At 37.3% G+C, this 17873-nt stretch overlaps 1 protein-coding gene across 1 annotated transcript in view; it reads right to left on the reverse strand.

Moving 5' to 3' along the window:
* Window positions 1–17873, reverse strand: part of camk2d1 (calcium/calmodulin-dependent protein kinase (CaM kinase) II delta 1) — a 46621-nt gene that overhangs the window by 20305 nt on the left and 8443 nt on the right. Inside the window, exons 3-5 of the mRNA XM_057329886.1 lie at window positions 8574–8633; window positions 5178–5232; window positions 2793–2858 (exon numbers count right to left, since the gene is read on the reverse strand). Coding sequence (XP_057185869.1) covers window positions 2793–2858; window positions 5178–5232; window positions 8574–8633 — 181 coding nt within the window. The remainder of the gene's footprint in view (window positions 1–2792; window positions 2859–5177; window positions 5233–8573; window positions 8634–17873) is intronic.

Here is a 17873-nt window from a genome sequence, read left to right on the forward strand (position 1 = left end):
TTATTTAATAAACTAAACTAATTTTTACCAAGGTAAAATTGAAGAATTTATTTTATATAAAAATATATTTATATAAAAATATATTGTGGAAAAAAAACAGGAAAATGTAAACTTTTTTTATATTGCTATTATTTTAAATATCATCCAGCCCTCCTGTGCATGATCAAAACACTGAAGTGAAATTTGTGTTAAGAAAGCTAATAGCAGTCCCAGCCATCATCACCTCTGCTGTTCATCTCTTCCAAGTCTCAATGCTGAAGTGCATTAGGGCGTCTGTGAGCTTGATGTCTGAAACCTCGACTTCCGAGTCAAACACACAGCTCGCAAACTCCGCACATTACTGAGGTTCTACATGCACATGTCTTTATCTGGGTTACGTGCTCCGTCCCTCAGATCACCGCTGTACACCCCGTCCGGTGTATAGCCGTGTTTCCAGAGGTCAGGTGAGGGTGAGTAACAGGCCAAGCTTCTGACACAACAACCAGCGGCTTACTGGTGGTTTAGAGCCTGTCGTACTAACCTTCAAGTCTCGATGTACAATGCCATTTACGTGACAATGACTAACACTCTCTAGAATCTGCTGTATGCAATGACTGCCAGGAAGAAGAGACACAGCCAAGAAGCCGGAGGAGAGAGAACAGTTCAGCACACACAGAAAACAAATGACAAACAAACAAACAGTGCACACAAAAAGCAACACTTTTGGAGCAATAGCCAGAACTTTGAACTGCATGAAATCCTATTCTGAATGAGTATCTCCGTCTCGTTTTCCAGGAAGAATATCCTTAAAGCAGAAGTAACATGCTATTTCATGCATTCTGACTTCTTTACAATGTTAAACGTGCTGGCTTCTCAAGCTTAACATGGTCAACTTGTCAAAAAAAACTAGTTGAACATATGACGTAGTATTTCTGTGCTCGATTCACTCCGCCAGGTTTCGGAAAGTTTTTTTCAAACATGGATTCCTGTTTCGTAACAAGGGTTCTTAGTCCCTTATTAGACAATTCTCCCGGAAAAGCACGTCCACGCGTCATCCAGCGAGCAAAAGAGCACGCCCACACGCGAACGTGAGAGAAAGAGCATGCCCACGCGTCAACCACGCCCATCAATGCCACTTCACTCGGCTGATGGAAGTTTAGCTGTGTTTGTTTGCTCACTGCATTTTGGACATGAATGTTATATAAACGGTAAATATAACACTGGATTTATACATGCATATCTCCCTATTCTCAATATTTCTACACAAACAGCATTAGGATGCTCTGTACTTTATCATTTTTACCGTGGTTGTGTTGATAAAGCAACGAGTTAGTCGACACAGACTCAAGTACATCTGTGCAACACACAGTAACCTCCTAAGAGACAACCAGCCATGTCTAAATAAAGCCGATGTTCATTTCATCTTGTTAGATAAAACTGAAGAAGTGAAAAAAAATCTGCTAGTGCTGAAATACAATATACACTAGACATCTCATATTCAAGATACACAGTATTCTTCATATGATGACATAGTTTCAGCAGATGAGTGTATTTATCTTGTACTGAAAGACATTGCAAAGTAACTCATTGAGAAAAGGATTTTTGCAGTGAATTTATAACATTTGATATGAATCTGATATATAAAAGTTTACTTTTATGAAACATTTGTATTGGTTTTTGTATCACAGTGACACAAATATGAACATTTTCCAAAAGGCGCAAGCAGCACACAAAGAAAAAGTCTGAAGCAAGTTAATCCATAACAAATGACGACATTAAAGGGACACTGCACCCAAAACATGAACATTCTGTCATGAATTACTCGCCCTCAAGTTGTTCCACATCTGAATAAATGTCTTTGTTCTGCTGAACACAAAGAAAGATATTTGGAAAAATGTTAGCAACTGACATTTCTAAAATATCATTGACTCCCATAGTAGGAAAAATGACAATGGTAGTCAAAGGTGCCCTAGAACGGTATGTTTTCCTAAGTTCTTCAAAATATCAAACATATCAAAATATTATAACATAGTTTTTCTACTATGGTAGTCAATGATGTCCCAGAAATGTCAGTTGCTAACATTTTCCCAGATGTCTTTCTTTGTGTTCAACCGAACAAAGACATTTATCCTAACTTGAGGGTGAGTAAATCATGACAGAATCTTCATTTTTGGGAGAACTATCCCTTTAAAAGTGTCGAGCACTGGAGTCCGAATAAAGTCAATGAAGACATTTCATCATCAAAACAGATACACGTATGAGTCACACATGAGCAATATTATAATATAATAATAATAATATATTATAATCATGTTTGCAGTACTTTACAATGGAAGTCTATAGAGAAAGCTGTTCAAAATACAAATGTGATGCATGTGCTGTTATTAAAGTTTAATCTTTCAGTCGGTGGTGAGATTATTTTCAGTTTATGTTCATTTCTGTGAATTGCGTCCATTGCGTGGTTTACCAGCATTACATGATCAAATATCAGATGTGCTTTGTAAATGCTTTGTAAGTGATTTTCATCGGTCGCCTTAAGTTACACGTGTATTAAAGCGTTGGCTTTGTTTACTTTTAAACCAGGCAATGCCTTTGCCCATAGACTTTCACTGTAAGTACATGACTGTATTCACACACTAATCAACAACAAACCATAGAGCTGTCAATCAAGATTAACTTCTACAAATCACAAAATATTCATTAAAGCTACACACAACTGTTACAACTACATTGCAAAACAACCTGCGTTGTTTATTTAATCCACACAACATGTACTTGCATTAGACTATTCATGGTGGAAGACATGCACTAACCTGGCATCTGCTTCACTGTAGTATTCTCTGGCCACAATATCTTCAAACAGTTCCCCTCCCGTGACTCTGAGAAACGTTTACACACATCAGAAAGTTTCATTTCAGACCTCTGAAGTCACAATTTAAAGAGAAAAATGCATCATGATTAGCCGTAATGAGAACGTGGACACACGAATGATTCTGGACTACAGGGGTTGACGGGCATCGCTTATGAAAATTAACTATGGTTTTACTATTAGCAAACATTATTGTTTGGTGGGTTGGTACAACCACAACCTTACCACAAATACCATGGTTAAATTATGGTTACTGTAGTAAAACTATATGGTTAATTTGTGGTTACCATGGTTTAATTTTTTTTATTTGTAGTAACACCGTGGTTAATTTTGTAAGGGACAGGGATGATTTTTGGTTCATAAAGCATTAAAAGAGTAAGGGAAAAACTACATTTTGTCAAAACAAGTTAACAGCATAACTTTATTCATAAAGTAACACAATTATTTTGTGAAAACGTAATGTTTTACACAAAACCTAAGCTTTTTGAAAAGTTTATTTGCAAAAACTGATAACTCAGTTTTAAAAAACATTTCCAAAATCAAGTTATTTTATTAGGTTATGATGTTTTTATTGTAGGGCTGTCAAACGATTAATCGCATCCAGAATCAAAGTTTGTGTTTACATAACAATGTCTGTTTACTTTGCATATTAATTTTGTCTATATAAACACATACACGTAAATATATTTAGAAAATATTTACATGTACTTATCTTAATTTACCAATAATTTAAATTATACATTAAAGTTTATTCATTTTTATATTTTATATTTTTCCCAAATAAATACATGTGTGTGTATGTTTATAAATACAAAATTAATATGCACAGTAAACAGACACACAACGTAAACACAAACTTCTATTCTGGATGCGATTAACCGTTTGACAGCCCTATTTTGTTTTGTTTGTGTTTTATAGTGTTAGATAGCTGTATTTATTTAATAGAGTTCTTGTTATTTTATCAAAACAACCCAACTGCAGTTTGACTGATATTTCTTGGAATGCACGATAAAAATGATCTGTTTTTGCAAATTAATTCTTCAGTTGCATCTAGAATATTATTATTATTGCCGTTTGATCCACCAGAGATATTCAACAAAGAATAAAAATGGTGGAGATCAACCTCGGCCTCTTTCAGTTTATCACTGTACAGTCTCAATGACAGACAAAATAACACCGCTAGTTTAAAGTCCCAATGAACCGGAACTTGCGATTGTTTTTACTTCCGTATTTTGGCACATTTCCGAGTGAAATTGAATTTCAAATGAGAAAAATTGTGGGTGTGGCTTTCGCCTTTACGATTTGATTGGATGTATAAAAACAGCCGTTGCATTTTGAAATAGAACTGGCAGCAGACTGACAGTTGAAGGGGAGGAGTTTACAGATGCTCCGCCCAAGCTGTCTAAATTCCATCATTTAACATTACAGGATGGAAGTGCATTTTCAGATTTTAACTGAAGATTATGAGGGCATACAAATGTTAAAAAGAGAATGACACACATTGATAAGCTATTTACCATAAACTCTGCAATATTTCATGAAAAAAATAAAAATTGTCATTTTTAATTTCACTGGGACTTTAAAACCGGATGATTTCAGGTTGAGATGAATGGAAAAAAAGTGCCCCGGTCAACCTGAATGAATGATAATCACCCTACAATAATGATTATTATGAGCAATGTCACAATGAAAAGTGTAAAAAGCGCTATATAAATAAAGTTGAGTTGAGTTGAGTGTCTTTGAAGCTAGTGTAGATAGCAGACAGAGACGGCTGGTTGGAAATGCTTGGAAATGACAGCCACATCTCACACAAAGATAAAAGAACCGCGCTATGTTTTGGAAAAGTGCATTTGAATGACACTGTCAAACAGAGACACAATTCACTGCCAAACTGTGACTGTGATGAAAGTCATTCAAAGCAAAAAATAGTAATAATAATTTCATGAAAAATGACAAAGATAAGCTACTGGATTCTGTTTTTCAAGACATTAATGCAACCGTCACCAACCGTCATATTATATTTCTGATCAAAAGTATACGTTATATTTATTCGTCATATATACATTTAACATTTGTCCCACTTATAAACTATTGTTTGATATCAATTAGAGTTCACATTGAATTACATGTTATGAAAGAATGTTCTGAGTGAAAATTTAGAAGGAGCGACGGCAAGATGATGAAGAACGATTCAATTAGCCGCTAATTACTGCGGCTCAGGTTCAGTCTCATTATCACGCAGAAGCGTTTGTGTGCTGAATGAAGAAGCCATGCTTTGAACGCTCTCATTAATGGTCACAGCGTTTGTCACACACAAAAATTCACTCACAAATCAAAGACGAGGTAGTGAACGCCCTCCTCTGATATGCTGTCATGGAGCCTTACTGTGGAGAGAGAGAGAGAGAGAGAGAGAGAGAGAGAGAGAGAGAGAGAGAGAGAGAGAGAGAGAGAGAGAGAGCGAGAGAGAGAGAGAGAGAGAGAGAGAGAGAGAGATTAAATTGCATGAAGCATCACACCATCATTAGAATGAGAGGGCGAGAGTGAGTTTTCACAGACGGAGAAACTCATCTACTCCACAAATTTCAATTATTTCTGCTTCTGCTTTCTTTCATTGTCCCAGCGCTTTATTACAGCAGAATGAGGACACATCACTCGACACTCACAGCATCTCATTTCACACAGATGAACTTCAGAACAACGCACGGCTAGGCAATGCATCTGTGATCATACTGCAACCAGCAATACAGATTTCACAGATTCTGATGTGTGCGTGTACAGAAAGTATAAAACCTTTTTAAATCACATGAGAGGCATCCAAAACGCGCAACGTAAACACAACATAAACACAACATTAGGGTTGGGCCGATAGATGAAGCCATCGTCCATCGCTGATAGACATGACGACGAGCAGGCACCGTGATTATGGTGATTTATGATTATGGATTATATAAACAAATATGAACAAGGCTAAAGGGCAGAAAAGCTCAGATCAGACCCGCCTGACTTTATAACTGTGAAGCTCGCGCCTTTATAAAGAGGACGCGCAGTTTGCGCAGACCCGCCTGACTTTATAACTGTATAAAGACGCATGTCTGCGCAGCAAGGTTATTTTAGTTTACTAAAATTTTAACTTTGAAGATGTTCCTGTTCATTGAAATCAAATCAAATATTGAACTCAAAATTATTGGAAAAACTTAACTCAAGGAAAAATCGAAATGTTGAAAAGTAGACTGAAGTAAGTTTAAAGCAGTAAAATTATAATAATAATAATAATTAAAAAAATAATGATAATAATCTTATATAGCAACATTTATAATTGATTGTTTCATTTTTAAAGGACAAAATCGTATACCAAAATTGCTGAAACTTTAACTAAAATGAACACAAAAACTACAAATAAAAGCGAATTTAAAATATTAATAAAACTAAATAAAACTCAAATCAAAACTATAATAACTCTGCTGCGCAGCTAGTGTTGTACAAAAAAGACACGCCTCACTTTCTAACTCTTTTATCGAATATAACATCAGAAAAACAATACAATCAAGCCTCAAATTATAACTGTGAAGCTTGCACTGTACAGAGGACACGCGCCAGAATTGATAACTGCCCAGCTCGCGCTGTATAAAGAAGCTGCGTTTCTGCGCAGCTCGTGCCGGACGCGCTTCACTTTAGAACACCGCAGGGCAATGTCATCGTCCATCGCCATGTTTCACTGTAGCCAACGTCCCATGCCAACTTGGTAGACATCGCCCAACCCTCACACAACATTATACATGTTAAGTGCTCTCTCACTTGGAATGAAAGCATCTTCTTAATTAATAAATGTAAATGTAATTAAGCCTGGCAGGATTCACTGTATTGACTGGATAGCCATAACATTTCCAATGGCCTCAACACAACGAAATAAAACGTTGATTTGTTATGATTACATGATTTATTAGTATTTCAACATGCCACAAAAAAGGTTTTATTTTAACTTATATAATTGTTCATTTCTTCCCAAGCCTTGAAACCTATGGTTTTATTATAGTATAGAAATTGTTTTACTACAAATACCATGGGTAAACTATGGTGAACGTATACTCTCAAAAAGGATGTTTGAAATAATAACCAAGAACGGCAAGGGAAAATCTATTGATGCAGGATTGATCGCGTGAACTACTTCACTTGAAACAAATGATGTTCAATTAAATGATTCCTGAGATAATCTCTCCGAGAGAAAGTGACGGCTGACCTTCTGATTAATAAATACGGATGGATTGCACGTCAGAAGAGAGACGGTGGAGGAATCCCTCCGTATGAATATCTCGGGCATCTTCTCACATCAATGATACGGTCGGTTGCCTGAACCTGTTGCCATAGCAACCGAGAGAGAGCGGCTTTCCAGCTGACGGCTGCTTTGGAGAAGAAAGCCCTCTGTGTAGTTTAGGAAAGCCGTTGGGTTTCGTGTTATGAGTAACGGATGCCGTTACGATGGAAGTGTGGCCACAAATGCTTACACGGAAATTAAAGTCATCGTCATTCGTTATAAACGATAGAAAACGCCATTTATAAATGCCCCAAAATTTCACAGCGATCGACGTTCATTACTGCTAAAACCATCTACTGTAAGATCTCGAACAAAACCGTGTTCCCGTGATCCCGTGTAAGAAAACGAACATACGGGGGTGTAAATATTTCACTTTATCTGTAGCTTTGTGTTAGATCCATAATTACAGCAAGAGAAAACACCCACGTGTGTAATCCTGCAGCTGGCTCGGAGGTGGAGGAGTGTGGGCAGAAGAGCTCGGCCAATTTTAGCTGCAACCACCTCAACAGTCAGAGGTCACATTTACATAAACCACTTCATACTGAATGAATGTGAGATTGTCTCCGTGTACTGGAGATGTTCACTGAGCTACAGCTTTGCACACCAATCCGTGATTTTTCTTGCTTCATACTTCAATTCTGTGAGTAACAAGCATACAGTCAAACCAAAACTTGTCCAGAAGACTCTCCCTCAAGGCATATCCAATCTGTTTGCTATACTTCTGATTGAAATGCATTCCTTGTAGAATTTGACTACCTTTCCTCTTAACTCACTTGATATTAGTTAGCTGGTTCTGGCCATCCTTCTGTTGGACTGTCTCACAAATGAATTAGGTTGAATAGCTGTCAGCTACGTATATAGATAATACCAATATAGGTTAACCGGTAAACAAGCAATGCTTAATTTTGCTCAGTCTGTGATGTAAATAGCCGTTAACATTTCGCGTCTTATGCACACGCAAATTCGTTATATTAAATGTAGACACGCGGCGAGCGCGCTCAAGGCGATTTTTCTAGGCACGTGTCGGCGCCGCATCAAGATGAAAATAGTTCAACTTTTCAGAATGCGAGCACCGCAGGTCATGTGACAAGAACCAACCAACCAATATAGACAAGCTCAGTGAAGATGGAGACAGATGATCACTGCATAAATAAATCTGGTAGCAGAGTTATTGCAAGGTGCATATAATCCATATATCCTTTGTTCATACGTCTCGTCTCAATGGCTAGCTTGGCCCATGGTAATATTTCACAGTTGACCTATTTTTCTATCCTCACTTACACAAATGAACTATAGTGTCCTGCACCCACTAGTAAAAAAAATATTTCTGGTGTTCGAATCATTTTTGGTTTGACTGTATAAAACTGTGAGTTTTACGACATGAATGATGTCTGTGTGTGCGCCAGAACCCACCGATGTTTGGATGCTTGAGAAGACGACAAATTCGGGCCTCTCGTTCCAGCTTTTGGTGATCTAGAAAGTAAGAAAAAAGTTTGAGTTCATTTGTAAATGACAAATTATGTGATACACTACGTTACATGATAAACTTTTATGCATTGGAATTTTTTACTGTCGACTTCTTAAAGCTGCAATCTGCATTTTTTCACACAAAATCACACAAAAAAATCAATCACATAAGTTAAACTGTCTCGTTACCCCAATTCACAACAGTAAGCTTATAATGGGTAGTTTATAAGATAATAATCTAATAATAAAGCTAATAATAAGGTACAATTTATAATAAAAATGAACTCAAATAAAAATAAGTAAAGTAACATGTAATCTAATGTTTTTAGACAGACATGTGACATGAAATATTGCAGCTTTAAGAAAACTATAAAAAAGGATCAAGTTTTACTATTCAATCCACTGATAAAACGAGACCAAATACACCAATGGAGAATTGTTCTAAGACAAACTTGTTCTTGTAAACTACAAGGAGGAGAAATGTCATAATCCAGGATCAAACTCATGTCAGAGACGCTCGGGTGCTGACGAACGGTCTTATCTTAATTGTAAATATTGATTTGCTGAAAAGGGTTTTCAATGGATTGTGTAAAAATGATTCTTTCAGAAGTTTGTTTAAACTCGACTTGGTGAAAATATAAGCAAACGAAGACAAAACGTCATGTCACTTCAAGCAAACAAAGTTCGGATCAATATGAAAATGCACATTAATACTGACTATAATACAAAATCAATTTGTTTCTCAAGAGACAGAAAGATAGAACGTCTTGCATACACGACTTGGAGTTTGGACCGTTTAACCTGATGCTTCTTTACTGCTTAGAGACGCACAATAATAAAGAAAAATAAGATAATGTGAATGGAATATGTGATACGATAATGAATTAAGTTGGTAAAATCAATTTAAATTATATGTAACTATATTTAAAAACAGAAAATTATACACACTTTACATTCTTTATGGGTAAAGAAGGCATCAAGATGTCTTGCCCATTTATTAATTTCAGCACGAAAAAATCATTTAAAGGGACAGTTCACCCAAAAATGAAAATTCTGCCATCGTTTACTCGCCCTCAGATTGTTCCAAACTTGTATAAATTTCTTTGATCTGGTGAACACAAAGGAAGATATTTGGAATGTCAGTAAGCAAACAGATCTCATCCATCATGTACTGCCATAGTAGAGAGTCATGGGGGATGAGATCTGTTTGCTCACTGACATTCTTACAAATATCCTCCTTTGTGTTCAGTAGAACAAATACATTTATACAAGTTTGGAACAATCTGACGGTGAGTAAATGATGACAGAATTTTCATTTTCATCTATTTCAATTACATTCTGGACCAGGATCACTGATGTCTATTATCCTAACAATTATCAGAGAAGTTAAGAAATATTCCACGTTCTCCATTAAATGTCCCAGATGGAGAGTTTTCCATTCAAAACTAGTTTTTTTTGCATATTTTAAGTGTTGCGTTGACCCAGTTCAGTCAGGTCCCATCTGACAGACACACACACAGAATGAGAGATATAGGCCAGCTATTTCCAAAGTTATCAAATCAAGTAAACTGTCCATTGACATCAGGTGAAGAAGTGATATTCAGATGCAAACTCTTCCAACGAAACTGTCCCGATGATGTGAAATTCTGCAGAATCAATTTAAAATGTGAAAAATGTGCTCAAGAGAGAGATTCATAAGCTTGAATGCATACAAGTACTCAAGTTTGAAAAAAGTTATGGCAACTTAAGGCAAACTACGACAAGCACTTTTCTAAGACCATAAGTTCTAAGAGCAACAACAGTATGCATAAAGCCAGCAAACACCAAAACATACTTTTAATAAAATTAAAGTAGTTCACCTTCAAAATAAAAAGTCTGTCATCACTTATTCACCCTCTTGTCGTTTCAAACCTGTATGACTTTCTTCTGCAGAACACAAAAGAAGATATTTTGAAAAATGTTGGTAACAGAACAGCACAGCCCCCCCATTCACTTCTATTGTAACCAATGCAAGTGAATGGGGGGCTGTTAACAACATTCTTCAAAATATCTTCTTTTGAGTTCTGCGGAAGAAAGTCATACAGGTTTGAAACGACAAGAGGGTGAATAAGTGATGAAAGACATTTCATTTTGAAAGTGAAATGCTCCTTTAACCCCCAAATCGAACAGGCTGCAATGCATGTTGGGAACTTACAAATCCTTGTTTATGTAAAGTGGGTTTTTTTTCAGATTGAAACCTTTCACACATTTTGGACAAGCACTTGAGGATGTAAGTGCAGTCAACAAAATGATCTTTGTTAGTGTATACACTAAATAATAAAGCTACACCGCCTACTAAAAATATATACTGTATGTGACCCTGGACAACAAAACCAAAATGAGATTTTTACATCATCTGAAAGCTGAATAAATAATTGATGTATGGTTTGTTAGGATAGGACAATATTGGACCGAGATACAACAATTTAAAACTCTGGAATCGGAGGGTGAAAAACAATCTAAATATTGAGAAAATCACCTTTAAAGTTGTCTAAATCAAGCCCTTAACATACCATATTACTCACAAAAATAGTTTTGATATATTTACGGTAGGAAATTTCCAAAATATCTCCACGGAACATGATCTTTACTTTATATCCGATTTTTGGCATATAAGAAAAATCGATTATTTTTACCCATACTATGTATTTTTGGGCAGCTATTACAAAAAATGTTATTGTGCTACTTAAGACTGCTTTTGTGGTCCAGGCCACATATTTTATCAAGTTACTTTATCTTGTTTGCTGGGAGACGTTTTGAACGTTGGACTTAGTGAATGAGTCATGCCCAGAGGCTTCGAATGTGTATGTGTATGAACATTTTATGTGTGTGTGTGTGTGTGTGTGTGTGTGTGTGTGTGTGCGTGTGTGTGTGCGTGTGTGTGCGCGCAAGCATTTAGGTGTGTGTTATAGTGGTCGAATCGCTACACCTGAACAAAGCTTGTGAGTCACCTCTGAGGTTCCTGTGAGTCACACACACAAAACTTCAGGAAAGTGAAGTTGCACCGGGTGACACACATATTCAATGTAACGGTTTAATGAGGATTGAGGAGATTACACGAATAATGAAACTGATAGCAGACATTCAGTTTCTAGGTCACAGCGGTTCTATCTGATACTGAGATCACTGAAGATCATGTGCAGATATTATTATTCTCTCACTCATTTCATTCATTCAAATATCAGACAAACAGAAGTCAACACAGCTCAATAGTGGCCTGCTGTCGAGTTCAGCTCCGGCAGGAAAAAAGTTTGCATAACAAGCAAATAAGTGCAAAAGAGGCAAAAGCAGAGCCCATAAGACAGAAGAAAAACAAAAGACATTCATAAAGACTGAATAAGGTCATGAACACACTTGACAAGAAAAAGTTGACGAGCGCTTTTTTAGTGAAAAGAAAAGCTGGCAGTGTTTGTGCATGAAGGCAGCTCAGCACACGGGATTCATGTAGGCAGAGTAACGGAAGTCTATTTGAATTATAAACAGAGACCGTCTTTGCACAAACCAACCACATATTTTAAAACCACAGTACTAATTTCTTGCTAGAAATGCAATCGAAAGTTATTAAAGGTGAAAAATAAACTTTCATTCATATAAAAATATGTTCAAAACAGCGATTCGGCTGCCATTTTATTTTTATTCGAGCTTGATCCTGCTCGACTAATCACCTCCCTCGCATGTTGTTATGGAAACGACACACTACTCGCTTGTCATTGGTTAGCTGTGAAAAGGAGCTTGACGTAGGGCGTTTTTTTCAGAAAAGATGAACTTTTTTCAACTTAAAAAGACGCCCTGAGCTGCAGAAAAAAGACGCCGGCGCTGGCGTTTAAAAAAGCGCTCAGGACGTTTTTTGAAAACACGGTTTACTCCATAGGATTATAATGTAAAACAGTACGATGATGAGAAACCTTTTTTCATTATACTGCATATTTAAATGGAATCCAGTTAGAAAGTGTATTTCATTTGGGTGACGATGTCTTTTAAAGGACCAGCGTGTAACATTTAGGAGGATCTATTGACAGAAATGCAATATAATATACATAACTATGTCTTCAGAGGTGTATAAAGACCTTACAAAATGAAGCGTTATGTTTTATTACTTTAGAATGAGCTATTTCTATCTACATACACCGCGGGTCCTCTTACATAGAATTCGCCATGTTGTTTCTACAGTAGCCCTAAACGGACAAACTGCTCTACAGAGCGTGAAAACAGATTACATCTTAGTCCTGTGTCAGCCACCGTAGTGCTGCGAAAGGGAGGGGTGAGCCGTTGGTTGCAATTCACAACCTCACCACTAGATGCCGCTAAAATCTCCACATGGCTCCTTTATTTTTTAATTTTTTAATTATAATATTTTCAAGTCAACACAGTTTCATTCATCATGTAAAAATTTTACTCGGCTCGAGCACAACGAATCAGTTTCATTTATAAAAACTGCACATTTTGTTCAATAGTCAGTTTTCTGGGTTTCCCAACAGTGTGCTGAAAAACTATGTCTGTGATGAAATAATGGTATCTTAATGTCTTCGCATCGTCATTTTTAAAAACAACTTAAATGTATTTTAATTTATATTTTAAGACAATTAATTGTATATTTGTTTTATTAAACAAGAGAGAAATGCACAAATGAATTCATTACATGTATACTGTACAGACAGATCATACAGACGGTCATATCATCATGCATTATGGGTCTCAACATAACTGTCAGAGAATATCAGTTTCTCTCCATCTTACAGCCTGACCAACAACAGCTTGAGAAAACATGATTGAAATTGATTACTTCTGCAAACATTTAAAATGAAAACCGCACCTAAACATCGTGGAAATTCAACAAATTCAACTTTCTTCAAAAACATTTGCCTGAAAACTCATTACACAAATCCCATATTAAAGTGTGCATCTGTATTTATGCTTTAGTGCACAGATCACATATGACATATTACCTTTGCGATTTCAGAATCGGCCTAGACAGGTATAATTAGTGCGAATCACGATATATCGCCCAAGCCCTATTGCGGTATCTATATGCAAATTAGAGATTGCGGGTTTTATAAACAACTCATTTCATTTTTTGGTTTATGTTTCCACAAACATTCCTTCAGTTTCTCCGTCCGCTCGCTCACTCCATCATTCAAATGTCTGACGTTTGTTTATGTATCCATGATTCTTTTTTTACTCGTGTATTTTTGGCGACCGCCCCCGCGTCTGCATATGCAAATGAGCATCTGATAACTCCAGGCCTACGCAAATGAGCGCAGGACTCAGACTCCACATTGTTTTACACCACACACATTCATTTCAATAGCTGGATTACATTTACTGCTCAGATGAGAACTGCACAACATTGCTGTTATAGACAAGAGGATTGTGCTTAAAACAAGTCAAAAACGTCAAAAACAAAACTAATATACACTTCATTATTTATGTTATTTATTTATATATTCGTTTATTTATCATTTATTACTTATTTTAGACGTATACGCATTTCATATATATGCATTACTTTAATCGTACAATATTTATACAATATACACATTTTTTTATCATGTAAATACTTATTTTCTGCATTTTAACAATGTAATTAAAATGAAAAATAAAACTGCACTCTAAAACACTTCTAAATGTACTTTTCCTTTGAGGAAACAGCCGTTCTTCATGTGTGGGCTGAAAACAATTCTCCAGCTTCATAATGACGTCCGTGACATTTGTGCTCAGACTTTCAGAATAAAAGCTCTGTGTAAAGCCAACATCGCAAGTGTATGTTTCGGGGTGTAATCTTGGATTACGTCATATAAACCCCCAAAGGAACCTACCGCAGTCTCCATAGCAACAGTGTGGAAATTTGTTGAGTAGGATTCGCTTGACTCTGGTTGGCCCTCGACCCGCTTTCATATAAACTTCATAGAGATTTCTGTTTCTTTACAAGCACTGACATGTTGATGAAGAGCGAGAAGACATTCCTTTCATTCTGAACTCGCTCATGGGGCCGTGTCGAGTCCGGGTTGAAAATCTGCAGGTTTGGTTAATGGTGAATATACTTTTTCAAGCTAAGAGAGTTAAAATGTTGAATGCATGCCCTTAAAGGATTTCCAAAATGATACAATGACATCATTCATAAGATCCTTTACATTTGGAAATTTTAAGAAAGGCCTTTCTATGATCTTCCTCTTGGACATGCACAAGTGCTCATGATTCAACAGAGGGCAAACTCGGTTGGTCATTTCTGTTTTTGGACCTTTTATTCAAAGTTCAGATTTCCATTCACGTAAACTGCGCATCACCCTGGGCATTTGCATCAGGCCTTTGCATACGGAACAAGGACTTCATTTCAAGGCGATAAGACATCGTTTCCCAAGAATGATATGCCGATAACAGAAGACTCTAACATACAGCTTCAACTTCAATCGTTCAATAATCTCCACAAACAAAACACTGCTTTGATCACAAGCCAAAGTATCCCAAAGACAAGTTACTTTGAAACTAACTAGATTTATACTAATCACAACCATTTACCAAACAATGAAGCCACAGGATTTATTCCTTATTATTTAATCTTATTGCTTGTAATTGCTCATTACTTTACCATGCACCGACTTGTTCAGACATAATTACACATTTTTATAACAGGCAATTGTTGTTGTGCTTTAAGGTTTGTTATTTCGTTTTTAGATTTGATATTGCGTTTTCAGATATTTTGATTTCGTATTTTATCTTTTTGGATTTGTTATTAGTTTTGCAATTTGTTGTTTTGATTTGCACCTTACGGCCACCGTACTAAATCCATCCATTGAAGGTCCAACATGAGCACAATCTACATCACTACACTACATCAATCTGCACAAAGAATATTTAACAGACAGAATGTTGCTGTTGTTTCTCACGCTGGTGTGATGTTGAGTTACAGTGATTTTACAATGGTTTCATCATCGTCGTATAGACACGAACTCTCAAGCAGGTTATGCAACTGTTCAATATTAATGAGGTGGAAGGTAACAGACAAGATGTAAAAATGACAAAAAAAATCAAACCCGTCTATAAGAATCACGACAACACGAGGGAGCTGGTAAATGTCCTCTCGAGCTTCTGAGATCTCTTAACACACAGAGATGTTCAGACAGATGTAATTATGTCTGCAGAGATTCACACTCACAGCACTTCATGAACTATCTATCCATCCATCAAACAAAACACAACCTCTGCTGTCATTTTGGTTGATATGAGTCATATACAGAGTTATATTCCCTGAACTTCTGAATCAGAAATCTGTCTGATTTACAGTAGGGTTGGGCATTTTTCAATAAAATCATATTCTTGAGCTCATAAAAAAACGAATATTCGTTTACTTAAATTAAGTTAATAAATACATCATTTTTTATGTTTTTATTTTTTCATAATTTTACATCAAGCTTATAATTATAATTAAATATTCATAACACACTAATATTATATCCTGTATATGTGTTGCTGTGATGCTGTAGCGGTCACATGAACCAGGAAAACCAGAACTGAATGGAGAAAGGTACTGAACTCTTACATGGACAATTCATTTTAAATCTCTTCCAGGAGGCGGAGTTGATAGAACAAACCACTCCATTTTGTCTCCCCTCCTTCAGCCATGCGCTTGCCACTTATCTATCAGTGCCCTCGCCCCACCCCACTCACCTGGAAGAGATAACCTCGCTACTGAAGAAACCCACTCTTGATCTTGCACTGCTAGGAAACTACAGACCAGTATCTCTCCTCCCCTTCATTGCAAAAACCCTTGAGCGTGTGGTAGCTGACCAGCTCTCCTCATTTCTCAAACAGAACAACCTCTTGGACAGCAACCAGTCTGGTTTCAAGAGCGGTCATTCCACCGAGACTGCACTCATCGAAGCCCTGAGACTGGCAAGGGCGGCCTCTAAATCAACTCATCCTCCAGGATCTAACCACCACATCCTCCTGTCGACCCTCAAGACTATAGGTGTCTCTGGAACGGCGCTACGGTGGTTCGAGTCTTACCTCTCGGATAGGTCATTCAGAGTATCCTGGAGAGGTGAGGTCTCTGAGTCCCAGCATTTCAGTACAGGGGTACCCCAGGGCTCAGTTCTTGGACCGCTGCTCTTCTCCATATACACAACGTCCCTAGGTTCTGTCATTCGAAAACATGGCTTTTCCTATCACGGCTATGCGGATGACACATGGCTCTACCTGTCATTTCAGCCTAATGATCCGACGGTTTCTGCGCACATCTCAGCATGCCTCAAGGACATTTCACTCTGGATGAAGGACCATCACCTGCAGCTGAACCTTGCAAAAACTGAACTGCTCGTGATCCCGGCCGACCCGAAGACTCAGCACGACCTTTGCATCCAATTAGGTTCATTAACTATTACTTCTTCTAGAACTGCCAGAAACCTGAGAGTGGTAATTGATGATCAGTTGAACTTCACAGATCAGGTTGCCAACACCACCCGGTCCTGTAGATTCATCCACTACAATATTAGGAGAATTAGGCCTTTCCTGTCTGAGCATGCTACACAAGTTCTTGTCCAGGCTCTCGTCCTGTCTAGACTTGACTATTGCAATGCTCTACTGGCTGGTCTTCCACAACCAGGCCTCTTCAGATGATCCAGAATGCAGCAGCAAGAGTGGCCTTCAACGAGCCGAAGAGAGCGCACGTCACTCCTCTCTTCGTTAGATTGCACTGGCTCACTGTAGTCGCTAGAATCCAATTCAAATCTCTGCTCTTGGCCTAAAAAAACACTGATTCGGCACCCCCATATGTTCAATCGCTAATTCAGACTTATGTACCCGTCCGATCACTGCGCTCTGCAAACGAACAACGTCTTGTTGTGCCTTCCCACAAAGGACAAAAAAAAAAAACTTTCTCCAGATGTGTTCCACGACTCTGGAACGATCTCTCTCTTGCCACAAGATCAGCGGATCCTGTAGTTGTCTTTAAGAATCAGCTAAAAACACATCTCTTCTGTCAACATCTAGTACAGTCTTCTACTTCTTTTCTACTTTCCTATCCCCCCCCAAAAAAGAGTATCCTTAGCTTCATATAATGTGATAGGCTAACTGAGATCAGTTTTACTGCACCTATGCATTGTTGTTCTTTTGTTGTACATATTGCTTCTATTCTCTTCCCCTACTTTGTAAGTCGCTTTGGATAAAAGCGTCTGCTAAATGACTAAATGTAAATGTAATATGCGCGGGTGT

The sequence above is a fragment of the Triplophysa rosa genome, linkage group LG1 (genome assembly GCF_024868665.1).
Source record: "Triplophysa rosa linkage group LG1, Trosa_1v2, whole genome shotgun sequence".
NCBI classification, from domain to species: domain Eukaryota; kingdom Metazoa; phylum Chordata; class Actinopteri; order Cypriniformes; family Nemacheilidae; genus Triplophysa; species Triplophysa rosa.